This window comes from Pezoporus occidentalis, unplaced genomic scaffold, assembly GCF_034315485.1.
Source record: "Pezoporus occidentalis ecotype Australia unplaced genomic scaffold, CSIRO_AGI_Poc_V1 ctg67, whole genome shotgun sequence".
NCBI classification, from domain to species: Eukaryota; Metazoa; Chordata; class Aves; order Psittaciformes; family Psittacidae; genus Pezoporus; species Pezoporus occidentalis.
In genome coordinates, this window is record NW_026916019.1 from 1,814,160 (window position 1) to 1,829,202 (window position 15,043).

General features: G+C 36.7%; 2 protein-coding genes across 4 annotated transcripts in view; one reads left to right on the forward strand and one right to left on the reverse strand.

The window, feature by feature from the left end:
- The window catches only part of TFB1M (transcription factor B1, mitochondrial), a 28,919-nt gene that overhangs the window by 7,205 nt on the left and 6,671 nt on the right, over positions 1 to 15,043 (reverse strand). For 2 of the 3 annotated variants that reach the window (XM_062640882.1, XM_062640884.1), the window contains exons 4-6: positions 14,187 to 14,295; positions 12,892 to 13,043; positions 7,630 to 7,749 (exon numbers count right to left, since the gene is read on the reverse strand). In XM_062640882.1, the coding sequence (XP_062496866.1) occupies positions 7,630 to 7,749; positions 12,892 to 13,043; positions 14,187 to 14,295 (381 nt within the window). The remainder of the gene's footprint in view (positions 1 to 7,629; positions 7,750 to 12,891; positions 13,044 to 14,186; positions 14,296 to 15,043) is intronic. The other variant, XM_062640883.1, reaches the window with a different exon arrangement.
- CLDN20 (claudin 20) lies at positions 56 to 5,236 on the forward strand. Its single transcript, XM_062640885.1, has 2 exons — positions 56 to 568; positions 2,304 to 5,236. The coding sequence occupies exon 2, from the start codon at positions 2,393 to 2,395 to the stop codon at positions 3,050 to 3,052; it is 660 nt and encodes a 219-aa protein (XP_062496869.1). The 5' UTR covers positions 56 to 568; positions 2,304 to 2,392; the 3' UTR covers positions 3,053 to 5,236.

Below are 15,043 nucleotides of genomic sequence, written 5' to 3' on the forward strand. Positions count from 1 at the left end.
CTCTTAATAAGATTATCTGAGATGAAAAAAAAAAAAACAACCCAAAAAAAAACCCCAACAACCGACAAACAACAAAACCCTCCAGGTCTCAGTTCAACTTAAATGAAACCTACCCTCCCCCCCTCAGCGTCTAACCCACCTCTCACCCCCTCACCCCCCAATCCCTAAGTCTACAGTTTCTGGATTCCCAAGATTTTATTCCTTTTAATCACTGCTCACAGTTTTCATCATAGAGCCCAGAGCTTTCATCACAGAACCTGGATATCATTATGTATTTAGGACTAAGGACCTCTATGTGTTTTCCTCCGTAATCTCTTTGCTTTCCCTTACTGAGCATTTTGTCAAACAAAACTCATTAAACAAAGTACTCCTTTATTCTCGGGTGGATGGAACTAAGAGAGCGAACAAACAGCAGTAATGCACTTGCTGTAGAGAAGAGAAAAAAACAACATTCCAAGAAATTTTGCTAATGCAGTTTTATATGAGAAAGGACAATTCCATTCAAGAAAAACTGCATTTTTCTAGGACGTCTGCAGTGAAGAAAACATCTCAGACCTCACATCCAGCAGTAAGTGCTACAAAACCAGGAATGAAACATAACTCTATTTTTTATTACACTTGCAGTGCATATACTTAGATTTATTTGCCTTTACTTTGGTTCATCCCATTAAATGTAATGTATGACTACCACTTGCAGTAATTTACGTTTATGCTCGTGTGTTTTTATACGCTGAAATTTTAAAAAGGAAGCAATGAAAAAAGCTAACTCAAGACCCTAATTAGCTGTTCCAGAATATGCTTTTGAATGAGTTCTGAGCTACCAAGACATGTCAGTTCCTTCTGTAAAAGGAAGTTAAGTCATCTTTCTCATAGGCCTGATACAGCAAATGACATACTCTTCAGTCTGAACAAAATTAAGGGATTTGGAAATAGGCATGTCTTTGAAGTATGATTTTAAGAATAAGTAGCTGTGAATAGTCAAATACTTAATTATAATAATTTTTAAATAGATGTATGCTGGAGAGAGTGAGCATATCCTTGAACAATTACCTGCACTAAGTACAATATATAAATTAGAGAATTACATGTTATGTAATGCCACCAAATACTGATATATATTGATCAAAACCTTGTCGTCTTACATATAATGAAATGAGTACAATGCGACAAATACTGTGTTCCACTTATTCCAATCTTAACCCTTATTATCACAGCTTTTCAAAAAAGTTCTAATGCTAAACAGCAATTTTAATATTATTGTTCATATTTATAGAGATAATGTCTCAGGAAGCATAATCCAGAAAAGAGGACTGCCCTTTCTGTTATCACTCTGATAAAAGACAAAACTTGCCAATTACACAGACCCACTTGAAAGGCAGGCCACCATTTCTAATCCTCCTTACAAGGGTCTAAAACCATTGGTCTTCATCTGCTGTCCCAACAGTCCAGCTGCTGTAACAGCAATGGTTCTGTCTTTCCAGGTGCAGTTATCATACTGCCTAAAACATTCTCATCTGGCAAATGAAATTTGACTCTTTATGCAGGAATAGCAAGGAGCATTTTTTTAATGAATTTTTAAAACTGCCACTTCATAGCAAATTTGTAAATTCTTTCAGACAGGCTGCTCTAAGTCAATGAATCACTGAAAATAAAATACTGATTTACAAAAGTCACATGACTTAATTGTGAAAATACTGCAAAAAAGAAATTCAGTCTTATTCCCCTTCAAACCCAGGAAATGTTGTAATTTATTAAACAAAAGGACAACATTAAAATAACTGAAATAAAGGGTTACCTTTAACTACTCTTCAAACAAAAGAAAATATTATCAATATTCATTGTTATAAAATAGTCAACAGGAACCGACTACAGCCATAAACACATTTAAGGAAGGTACTTGAAGAGTAGAATATATTTTCTACCACAGTGTTTTTCTGCAATGATTTATAATCTGCAAGTTTCTAATATTCCATTGACAATATATATTTGTCTAGCAAGCCTGCAATCTGCATACTACTACTATAAGCAACTACAGTAAAATAAGTTTAGCCTGATGGCTTGCAATCATGTAGGAAAGGGCAGCAGCTCCTTGTTACATGCAATTCTAAAACACTGTCCATTTGCCATCATTTATGCTCAAGTACCTTGTGTACAGCTGCTCGGCTGCTCTCATCTGCTTCAGGGTCATGTTCAGATATTCATTCAGATAGCTCTAATTTTAAATGCAAGCTTTTGTGGTTTGCTGATTTCTTTTTCTTTCTCCCTTGCATTTCTCCTCCCTCCCCTTCCTCCCTGTTACACAGGGCTACAGCCTTGGCTACGAAGCTACCAACCAGTTACACTCATTTACAAGAGAGAAAGGGCAGACAAAAGGTGACAGCAGATAATCAACATGGCATCAGCAAGTCTGCAGTTCTTTGCTTTTATTCTGGCTTTGTTTGGTGTTTTTGGAGATATCACAGCCACCTTGCTACCAAACTGGAAGGTAAATGCAGATGTTGGTTCAAATATCATAACAGCTATAACACAGATGCAAGGACTTTGGATGGACTGCACATGGTACAGCACTGGGATGTTTAGCTGTACTCTAAAATACTCTGTTCTCTCTCTCCCCATCTACATCCAAGCTGCACGGACAACCATGGTACTGTCTTGTATCTTATCGGCCTTTGGGATCTGCATCACTACAGTTGGAATGAAGTGTACAAAGTTGGGAGGGGACACTGACAGCAAAAGTCACGCTTGTTTTGCTGGAGGAGTCTGCTTCATTCTTGCAGGAATTTTTGGATTAGTACCAACATCCTGGTATACAAAAGAAATTATTTCAAATTTTCTGGACCAGACCGTTCCAGAGAGCAGTAAACATGAACCAGGAGGAGCAGTTTATACAGGATTTATTTCAGCAGGGTTTCTGCTTACCGCAGGTGTTATCTTCTGCACTTCATGTTTTAAAAAGCAGCAAGGAGCATGGATTTACTCTCCAAAGCAGCACCATTTCCCATCTACAGAGCAGGAGAGCAACACAGGCTACAACCTGAAGGACTATGTGTAAATACAGTTATTTCTATCCATTGATGCCATTTTTTGTGCTAAGTGTAGTATGATTATTTCAAAGAATGTATAACATAGCACTTATATCTGAGCTGAAGTTATGTTTAAGCAAAGTATTTAATTTATAGCGGCATCCACAAAAAGAATAAAATTAAGAAATAATGCTTAAGTCTGCTACAAGAGTACTTTGCTGATTTTTCAAACCATTCTCTGTGACTTTCCAAGTAACATTTACTGAACAGGAACTATTTTAAAACATAACTGACAGTACAGTTAATATACTGATGACTTCTTACAGCAAAGATGCTTAAAAACTAACTGCATTCTATTTAGCAAATCAGGCTATCAATAACATATAACATTTTATAGTGTATTTTAAATTTTATCTTTAATTATGGTGCAAGGAAAAAAAACCCTCAACCACTCTTTGTCCAAGGAGCCAAACTGAATGTTTTTTAAATAGCAGACCAATCTGCCTTTCATTTTCAGTTCTAAATTGCCTCAGCAACTAGATTTCTTAAAATACAAAACAAAAAACCACACACAAAAGCCTCAAAACAGAACCCCCACCAAACCCCCGTAAGCCCCAAACCTCAGCTGCATTGTATACACTACATATCAGGCTGAAGAATCAGCAGTACCATTCAGATCTTGCCAAAAATGGCTCTCCTGCCCCAAACTGCCACCTGCTGTGGGTTTCATTTATTATTCTTAAAGAAATGTCTACTCAACATTCACCAATAGCTACTAATCTATCACTACACAATGAACGTTAGATTTGAGGAGCAATACAACAACAGAAATGTAACCATGATTATGAAAACACCTGCAAACTGTAACATACAGGATACAAACTAAATAATCTATGTTCAAGAAAAATCTGGGAACATTCTGGCTTTTACTTCCTCAAAGTAGCTTTTAACAGCCCAAATAATATAGCTACCATTTATTGTCTTCTATGTTTCTGGCCTTCTACAAGAACTTTGTAAGTCTTTTTAATTATCACTTTAGGCTCTGTTTCAGGCCCACAGATTTTGTTACTGTAAAATGTAATATATAGTGGTGATAAGGAGACAAGCAACTCCCTGACTTTGATTAATAATCTTAGATCCTTTAACCTTTTCTTCCAACACACAGATTTTGTTTTGTACTGATCTCTAGCAGAGTATGGTCTATTTAAATGCTTCCCTAAATGAGAATTAAATTGATGTGAATTTGCTAGCACAGGTAAGAGAATAAAAGGGATATAATAAAGGCCTTTAAATTTAGGAATATGATAATGCTGGGCAAGTCATTTAACATGACCAAATGCTACTTATTTATATACAACTTTCATTTCCCATATTATTAGCTTGAAATTCACTAAAACAGTAAAAAGGGGCCTTAACATATGTATAGTTTGATGGAAAAAGATCTTCTGTTGTCGCATTTGAGAAAGTGGAATGTTTTATGCATCTAATGTGTAAAGACGCTTTATTCTAATACACACAGAATGGAATTACACCTTGCTTGTGTTACTAACATTACATAATTGCTTTGAGTTTCCTATGCATTCATCAAGGAGCTTGCTTTGTACTAATCCTAATTCTAGTATCACTAGTTATTCAGCACTACAGAGACTTAACTGACCAAAAAGCCAAATTTTCTTTTGCTTAGACAGTGCTGCGCAGTACCATTCCACTCCATAAACCAAAATTCTTTTGCATCTCAACATTCATAGTATTGTTGAAGTACTATTCATTCAATGAGCAAATGAGTTAAACAACTCATTCCCAAAAACATGCATCTCCACCTGTTGTAAGGGGGTTGACATGACACTGATGTGTGATCATTGCTATGCATGTGAATTAAAATTAACACTGTAAAATAAGAACCAACAGCATTTTTACAGGAGGGCATAAGTGAAATGGAAGAATTGTAAACTATAAGCAAAATGAAGTATTCACTGATTACAAAAGCAGTGAATTTTATACAGAAGTACTTAAACTTCTTCGTATACCTATGAAACAAAAATCAAATGCTGAGCCATTTTGTTCAAAATATGCTGAAGAGCTTTCCATGAAAACAAAAGATTTTATCAGAATGGAAGTATCTAAACCCACATGTCAGTATATGGCTAAAAGAACAGGGACAAAGCAGAAGATCCACGTAAAACAGAAGTTTGAAGGAAATAAAATATATTCAGAACAGGTGCTAGGTCTGTCTGAAAAATTTGTACTTTCTGCTTTTGCAACACAAATGGTATTAAGTCAAAGAAATATATCAAATAAAGATATGCTTGCCTTTAGTGGTACTGACTTTTTTATTCAACAGAGCATCAGCTGACTGTAGGATTTTGCTTATATTAAACATTTGTCACAATTCTATAAGTTACCTATCCCTGAACCAATTGTGGTCTTTTCAGCACAGGAAAATGGGAATATTAGGTACAGCTTCCTAATTCTGAGGCACAGTCTGCACATGACTTTTGTCTACACTAGCTCTACTGTGCCCTTACACTGCATCCACAACTGAGAAACCACCATAAAGTGGAATTTTGGCCTTACTGGAGATTTTTTCACATACTTAAAAGGGATATGATATACTGAATTCATGTTTCATTCACCTAGGAGACAGGAAAAAGTCCCCACCACCAATCTAAAAATGTAAAGCAAAAAATGTCTTAAGCGTGGTCATTTTTCTTCACAGCAGACTGCTGTCATGATTAATAACAGAACGTACTTGATCAATTACTTGCTCAAAAAATAGTAACAAAACTTTAAATTATCATCAGAATATGCCCAGATAGAGGCCTTAAAATTTATTGTGATAAATCCAGAGGGGCCATCCAGAGGGACCTTGACACGCTTGTGAGGTGGGCTGATGCCAACCGTATAAAGTTTAACCATGCAAAGTGCAAGGTCCTACACCTGGGTCGGAGCAATCCCAGACACAGCTACAGGCTGGGCAGAGAAGAGATTCAGAGCAGCCATGCGGAGAAGGACTTGGGGGTGTTGGTCAATCACAAAATGAACATGAGCCGGCAGTGTGCGCTCGCAGCCCAGAAAGCCAACTGTATCCTGGGCTGCATCAAAAGGAGTATGACCAGCAGGTCGAAGGAGGTGATCCTGCCCCTCTACTCTGCTCTTGTGAGACCTCACTTGGAGTATTGTGTGCAGTTCTGGTGTCCTCAACATAAAAAGGACATGGAACTGTTGGAACAAGCCACAAGGATGATGAGGGGACTGGAGCACCTCCCGTAAGAAGACAGGCTGAGGAAGTTGGGGCTGTTCAGCCTGGAGAAGAGAAGGCTGTGTGGAGACCTCATGGCAGCCTTCCAGTATCTGAAGGGGGCCTATAGGATGCTGGGGAGGGCCTCTTCATTAGGGACTGTAGTGACAGGACAAGGGGTAACAGGTTAAAACTTAAAAAGGGAAAGTTTAGATCGGCTATAAGGAGGAAGTTCTTTCCTGTTAGGGTGCTGAGGCACTGGAATGGGCTGCCTAGGGAAATTCCATCTCCGAATGCTCCATCCCTGGCGGTGTTCAAGGCCAGGTTGGACAAAGTCTTGGTTGACATGATTTAGTGTGAGGTGTCCCTGCCCATGGAAGGGGGGCTGGAACTAGATGATCTTAAGGTCCTTTCCAACCCTAACTATTCTATGATTCTATGATAAACAGAGAGAGAATAATCTTCCAAACATTGTCAAGAGGTAAGCCTGAAGGGTAAAAAGACCAGGAAATAGACTGCAATAAGGGAGGAGTGATATGTACTGATAAGCTGAACTAACCAGTTTAAGAGGAACTTTCAGAAGCTGAAAGTTCATTTCTGAAACAGAACAGTACTTTTCCGTATGCATTCAGGGAAAACAGACCCCACTCAAGTGTCAGGCACACATTTTTACATAGCAAACAAACAAACAAATAAGGTACATTCTTGCCCAAAATACAGTTTATTAATTTTTTACTCCTATAATCATACTGGCTATTAATAAAAACCAGCAGATAATAGGACAGCAAAGAGACTGTTCTCTACTCAAGAACAAAGGGAGAAAAGGTCATTACTTTTTTAAATAGGCAGTGGGATGTAACTGACAAAGTGCTATAGTGAATAGGAGGGAGTTAAATATGATAAAGATGAGTAGGGTGGAATGTAAAGATTATAGACATGGTAAAATTAGAGATCTTTGACAAAGATGACAAATGAAAAGCTTTTATTTATCAGGGTCTTTCAAAAGACCCATCAACTTTTCTAGGCATAATTCCCAAACTGTTTATAAATGCAAACTGTAAAACTGTAGGCTTTCCAAAGATGCTACAATCCTAACGAGGTATCATATCATTAAATCCTGATCAGTTTTTCAGAAGCACCCAAAGAAGTATTCTGATCTTGCAGACAAGCTTGAAGGCCAAAGCCAAGTTCTGAATAACCAAAAAGAAAAGCACCTTATTGAAGCAAGTATGTTTTGTTTACAGGAAAATCACATCACTTCATAGTATGGAGAGGAACTACAGCACCTGTGTTCCTTACTCAAAATCAGATACACTGTTTGACTAACATATGAACAAAAAAGCCCCAGAAGAAATAATCAAAATTTACCTCTGGCTTTGGAACAAAAGCTTCACCTGGAATCACGAAACAGTTTTCAACAGTGCAGAGATGCTGAGACATGATGGACAGCCTGCTACGTTGCTTACCTCCTGGATTAGCTGTAAGCCTCTATTGAAGAATCAAAACATAGTCAATTCAGTTTCACAGATTTACATGTGGTGAGTTACATTAAAGACTGATTTTCAGTATAATCAAAGGCTAAAACAAACTAAAACAAACAGCTGTTAAAAATTTGTGTCAAAGTCTATGCCCAGTTAATCTAGATTTTTTCCCTTCAGCATAGCAGCATTTCACTAAAATACCATGCTAATTTACAGCCCATATCCTGCAATCAAATGCATGTGAAAAGATGCTCCTTGAACTTCTGCAGAACTTAATGATGTCAAATAATTCTGTGTGAGCACAAGAGAAAATTAAAACTATTCTGACTGCAGGATTCAAAACAAGCATAACATCAGCTGACACATTCTCACAGCCTTTTCTTCCACTGTTTCTGTAACAAATAATACTATTTTTTTTCCTCTTTCAAGATAAAATAAAGCTCCATAAACTCAGAATCTGATAGAAAACAAAATTTTCTACATTATTGACTGGTCTATGCTTACAACATAAGCAAGGAAGCTGGATCTACTTTATATAAATTTAGCATACCAAACAGTAAGAGCATTTAATACTTAATATGCTCATTTTAGCATTCCTCTGATTTTCCCAAGAGATTTCTTATAAAGATTATCAAAACAGTAGCCTGGACAGAAGTCGTCTACACTTTCATAACCCGGCAAGAAACATGTTCTGTGTGCTCTGCTAGCACAAACAAAGTTGAAACAAAAAAAGCATCCAGTAAGACAAGTCTCAAATGGTATCGCACTAACTATTCAGAAACAGAATTTTCAAGATTCCTGTCCTTATTTAGCAGTACCTTAATAAAAAAAAAAATATGAAAACCAATTTGCATATCTGGCAATATCTGTACATTACATAGCTTCAGATGAAAAGAGTACTCATGAAATGCTGCCATGTTTATTAAAAATATCCCTGAAAAATAAAATTAAATTAAACCTATTGCTGAAGTTTTGTTTTAAAAAAAAAATTCTCCTGAAAGGCATTTTTGTATGAGCATAGAGCAAATAAAACACTTTTCAATGACTTTTCTGAAAGCTGGGTGCTTTTTGCCTACATCAGCATTTAAAACTACTGTCATCATTGTTTCAGAGGAAATCTACTAGAATAAAACCCTCTCTATCCACCGTTATTATTCTCTGAAAAAAAAACACCACCAAAACAAAACCAAAACAAAAACCAAAACAGCCTGCAAAGTCTACACACTTCCTTCACCTCTGAAATAGAAATGAAGCAGACCTAATGACACGGCTTCTAGTCCTTCCAATGCCAATTTAAACAAGCCAGTCTTCCCACAGAACCCATGTAATGAGCCTCAGACAGTTCCCACTTCTCAGCTGCAGAAGGGGTAACTTAATATCCACCTCTGGGCAGTAACATCTTAAAATACTTCAACCCACAACAGCAAGAACATACTTGTGTATGACATTGCTCCAGGAACACAAAAATGACGAGAACAGAATCACAGAAGGGTCTGGGTTGGAAAGGACCTTTAACGGTCATCTAGTCCAGCCACCTTGCAAAAAGCAGGGTCATCCTCAACTAGATCAGGTGGCTTACACTCCCATCCAACCTGACCTTGAACATTTCCAGGGATGGGGTATCTATCTGGGCAACCTGCTCCAGTGTTTCACCACTTGCATTGTAAAAAATGTCTTCCTTATGTAGTCTAAATCTACCCTTTTTTAGTTTAAAACCACTACCCCTTGTCCTGTTGTAACAGGCCCTACTAAAAAGTTTGTCCTCATACTTCTGTAACACCCTATTTTTGTAGGTTTGTTTTTTTTTTTCTCCCAGTTCTCAAAATTTAGTTAGTTCCTATGTTTAAAATAGGGATAGCATCTGAAACTGCATATGAACACACACTGAAGTTCAGCTAACTAGGAAACATTCTATTAAAATCTTTGCAGGGCATGAAGCACAACAAAGATTCTGAAGCTTAATACAGTCCAGTGGTATCTGACATCTCTTAATGCTGCTTACTATCAACCACTGACTAACTTCAGGAACGACTGGTTTTTCTTCAGTAAGCTATACCATACAACTGTGCTTTTCATAAATGCATATTAAAAAACCATTATCAAAGAATCTGCAATATCTGTCACAGTAATTAACCTACCTGAAGAACAAGACTATCAAAGCTGACCATATAAAGGAATACTAAATACATTTTAGTACACTCACCATTTTCCGCAAAACAACTATTTTAGAAAGTAAGCATTTATATCCAACTTGTATCAGTTATGAAAACAAATAGTATTTTTTCTTCTGTTTACTGCTCAAAGATCTGAATTGTTTTCCACTTTTTTAGCACCTTTTGCCTAGCATTCGAAATAGCAGCGTTAGATACAAAATGATTAAGTGTTCTACACGCCTGTCTTCTAGGTACCCCACCTCCCAGCTTGCAGATCATTTTCGGAGAGCAGTTCAGGCAAACTATTCCCTACCCAGTTTTACTCAGAATTAGAGACTTACAATGATCTTCTAGTTGAACTAAAATATGCCTCATTTTAATGGAAGTGGGCCTCGAAGTACATGGCCCAGGCTGCAGACTAAGGTGATGGAGGGCTGGGTCTGAGGAATCTGAGGCAAGGTAAAAATTCTTACCCACAAAGTAGCTAACCAATTTACAAATTTAAACTACAGAGAGACAAAAATAATCTGTTCAACACTTAAAAGTACCCTTTTTACTGCTGTGTATATCTGGTCTTACGCCCATTAACAGGTCTCAGAACTTGGCATATAACAACTGCTGGCTCTCATCAACCAAGTTGTAATCGATTTAATCAAATCATATCAGTACAGAGTGGTCTGTACTGACATAACTCATGCCAGCATACCTGCACTACAAGGAAACAGAAGAGCAGGAAACTACCACTTCAACAAGGGCAAAAGTATTTTCTACTGTTATACTAGCAAAACTGAGCTTGACCACAAATAATACTTTATTTTCTTACTGTTAACATCAATTTATCCTAATGATAAAGCACATGGCTTCATTCCATGACAGCTTCCTACCCTTCTGCAGGGTTTATGGCATATGCACTGAGACTTCTTTGATATTTACACTCTAAACTTAGAAATATGACTGAGGACATCAAACTTCTGGGTATAATACATTTCCCTTTCAATAATATCAAGCCACAGACACAAAATATCAGTAGCAACTTATTATATGCATGACATTGTTCGCTATTTCCTTGTACTGAATATGCTTGTGTATGTCAAACTGCAATTACCAAGCAACTCCAGAGGGCCAGAAAAAGACAGAGATTTTGATTACCGTTCTTCCTCCTAATCATAAACCAAAATAGTTTCTCTCAAAAGAGTTTTTCATGATGTCAAATCAATGATGGTAACACAAACCAGAAACCTTGAACAACTCAGTCTTCAGTAGAAGTTCAGAGTTTAAATAGATGTAAGAAAAAAGAATCAAGAGATCCCAGAATGTAAACTCAGTAATGAACACCTATTCATTGCATGACCTTGAACAACATACTCAAGTTTCCTGGTGTTTCTAACTTCTCATCATTCTAAGTACAAGAAACTTAAAAAGAGTGCATGGTATGTAAGATCTCAATGAGCTATGCTGGGTGAAGAAGCACTATAATCTGCATGTCACAAGAAGCATATGCAGCTAGTTACAGCTATATAAAGTGAGTGCACTTATGCTCTCACTCAGTGCTAAGCCAATTTTTTCACCGTCACAAAACTTTGCATCTTGCCCATTACCACTTTGCAGTTTATGTCATAGTCCATGTTTTGCAACAAGGTATGATCTAATAGGACATGAAGTTCTTTTGGAAAAGTGTTCCTAGATTTTTTTAATACCTGAAACCACATGAGCTCAGAGCTGAATTAAGAAATCCAGCTTATTTCATGTTTGTCCCTGGTGTTCTCTAGAGCCATCTACTGGAAATATCAGTATTTGTCTTGAATGTTGACTGCAGGGCTAGAGTAACGACAGCACAATATGGTTTTCTGTGACCCCCCCCCCAAATTACTACAGATATCCAACTTGCATATATACTTATTACAAATTTATGCACAAAAAAAGGCCAGCAAAATTTTACTATTAGAATTTTTACATTGAAAGATTAAAATTAAAATCACCCACACATGTTAGGTTGCACACCAAACCCCTGATATTTACAAACACTGGACTAATTAGATGGAAATTCAGTTTTCAGACTGATGTGCAATTCCTTTTTCCTTTTTTTTTTTTCTTAAGCAAGTGAGATGCTGGTAAGAAGCCATACCGCTTTCATAAATACAAAGCAAAAAGTCTTCCAGCCTTTGCAATATGATATATTTCATCCAATGGCAACAGAAATATACTGTTAAAATCTGAAAGCATTGAGGAGTATCAACTTATCTAGAATTAATGATACTACATAGCAGATTAGTTTAGTTTTGAGAATCTAACTATTGACAAAAAGTACAATCTCAATTTGCTCTTGGACTTCCTCTGACAGAACTCCAGTGATGCCTTTCTACACACACAAGACTGGCAGCAATCCATTAATAATTCTGATTATCAAGTCTCATTCAAAAAAGCAAAAGGCAGCTTCCATGGTCTTGATGAACACTTTCTGTGTGTGAAGTGTTTAATCACAACTGGAAATAATGCAAACCCTCCATTCTTCCTTATTTCAAGGAAGCTATCTTTTGAAAAGAAAATATTTTTAATTAAGAGAGCAAAGGAAAAAACTATCAGTGTATTTCATAAGAGGATTAAAAGGTAAGGAAGAATAGACTGATGAAATGGCGCATGAACGATTGAGAGAGAAGACAGTTAAAAACAGAAGAGTGCTGTGGAATTTATTAATGTTTAAGAAATCAATACTTCAGAAAATAACAGATTAAATACCTCAAGGAAATAGGTCTCTCTGTAAGGAAATAAAAAAAAAAATTATGCGCTGTAAAAGAATCAGAGCAGATGATTAATTCAACATTAAAATTCATAATTTACAGCCACAGAAATAAAAATCAATAAATCAAATAAAAATCAAACCAACTCTTTCCTCTCTTTTTAAAGCCATCTAAGATTAGGTTAGTACTTTTAAAGAGGCTGCAAATTTTTGTTCAAATTAGCATCTGTAAAATTTTGGGAAAACATTAGTATCTTACCTCTGCAACTTCCTTCTGAAAAGTCAATGTCATCTGTGTCCTGCCATAAATAAAAGGCCCATCCTTTTTGGAAACATTTTCAAGCCATTTGATGATTAGAGGAGTTGAAACACTGAAGGGGAGATTCCCAATGATATGTATACCTGGTGGCTCTGTTAACATTTGATGGAAGAAAAACAACTGTCAAAGAGTTTTGGATGAGATTTTGCATGAAAGAACACGTAAGAAAGAAAGATATGCACGTATCAACTTAGACTTAAAACACAAAACCAATTTTTATTGTGCCTCACCAGAATTATGCCTTTCCATTTACATCTGTCTTACACTAACAAAACTGTGTTACTATTCTCAGTAATTACTTGGAAAAAAGTGGTTAGGTTTGGTTCTCATTTACATTTGAATATACCAGTAACTTTCAGCTGACTTTCAGCTCATCAGCAAATTTCAGCTGAGCTACCCCAGAACAGCAAAACTGTAACAGCAAAACTACAAGACTGTAGCTCATGAACTCTTCATAATCCGCAAAATAATCATCTAGACCAAACTGGACAGAGACCTCCTCTGAAACTAAAAGGGTTTAGGGCAAGTACAAGACTTAACCATTAAGAAGTGATAGGTATCTTTCAATTATGGATTCTATCAGTGTATGTGTGTTGTACAAACACAAAGCAGGCGTTGCATTAGCAGGGATCCTTATGTCTACCCAGCAGTGCAATAGAATCGGGCAAAACAAATGCACGTGTTGTTTCTTAAGACACTACAGCATTTAATAACATGCATTTAATGGTTGGACTTGATGATCTTAAAGGTCTTCTCCAACCTGGTTGATTCTATGATAATATTAATTCAGGCTGCTTTTCTGGCACACTTACTATGCACTTTTAAGGCCGTGATCTTTCTAGAATATTTGTGGTATTACATGTGTATCAGAGATGGCCAAGTATCTTTCTAAAACCCACCAGCCTTTCAGATTTTCATATGACAGTAATACAGAAAAAATATTTGCTTTTATACTTTCCAAGAGTCATTATTGTACAGTCAAGACATTGAAAGGTTAATCACTGCAAAGCTCCTCACTGTTGACTAAGATGAATGTCACATCAGTTTCACTGTTTTGTCTTAGGATTCTGTTTCCTTCTGGAAAGGAAGAAAACAAGCTCATCTCTCTCTTCTCACCTTCAAAATGTACCAGAAGAGTACCTGCACTCAGTGAACCTGCACTCAGTGAACTCCAATTATACCACCACACTTAAGATACAAGAAGCCTTAAAAATAAACCAAATCCAAATACTAACCATCCTCCCAGTTCTTTTTTAAGTGCTTTGGAAAAGCATTCTCCATCTTGTATGTCAGGATATCTCCATGAACAATGCGCACTTTTCCTGGAGTTGCTTCAGATAACAACTGTTTGTAAGCACGCAAGCAGAATTCACAGTGAGTATTAACCAAAGGATTTCCAGTTTCAGCCACAGCAGAAATAAAACATTGCTATGTATTTATCTTCAATACATAAAAAAGCACAATAGTAGTTAAAACCGAGGTACTATTAGTAAGCATTTACTTTCAAAAAGCAAACACTAACAAAAAGAGTTTAATGTGTAACTCTGTAAACACTGTTCACAGCCACAGAATTCTCAACAGTGAATTTAAACTTGAAGACTGCTAAGAGTGTTTTCGATAAGGACAACTAACAAACCTGGGCCACCAAAAGAAACCCACCTGATTTAAGTAATAATGTGAGCAGCAGGTTTTGAAAAGTTTTTAGATTCATTACCTTTGGAAACAATGCTCATCTTGTTTATTCTGCCTCCCCTGCAGCTGCCGGGTCTATTATCCAATTTTAGCCATATGTGATAGAAGACCGCACAAAAATTTAGTCGGTTTTTCTTTTACATAAAAAAGGGGGAAAACAGTCTCTCAATACTCCCTCTGTAGTAGCTTGTACTCACACCATTAAAAACCAAGGAGTTCCCCAAAATGAGGGAATGAGTATTTAGCAGTAGAGAAACATCTCAAAAAATCGTAAGTTCTTAAACATTTCAAAAAAATTCAGTCTGTTGCCAACTTCTCTACCCTACTTCTGCAGTTTACCTCATATTTAATTAAGACTGAAATGCAAACTCAGAACCAGCTGTGGTTTGATGACCAGCTG

Excerpts from the sequence above, each read along its gene's own strand:
- CLDN20 (XM_062640885.1), top strand. The coding sequence starts at position 2,393 with ATGGCATCAGCAAGTCTGCAGTTCTTTGCTTTTATTCTGGCTTTGTTT.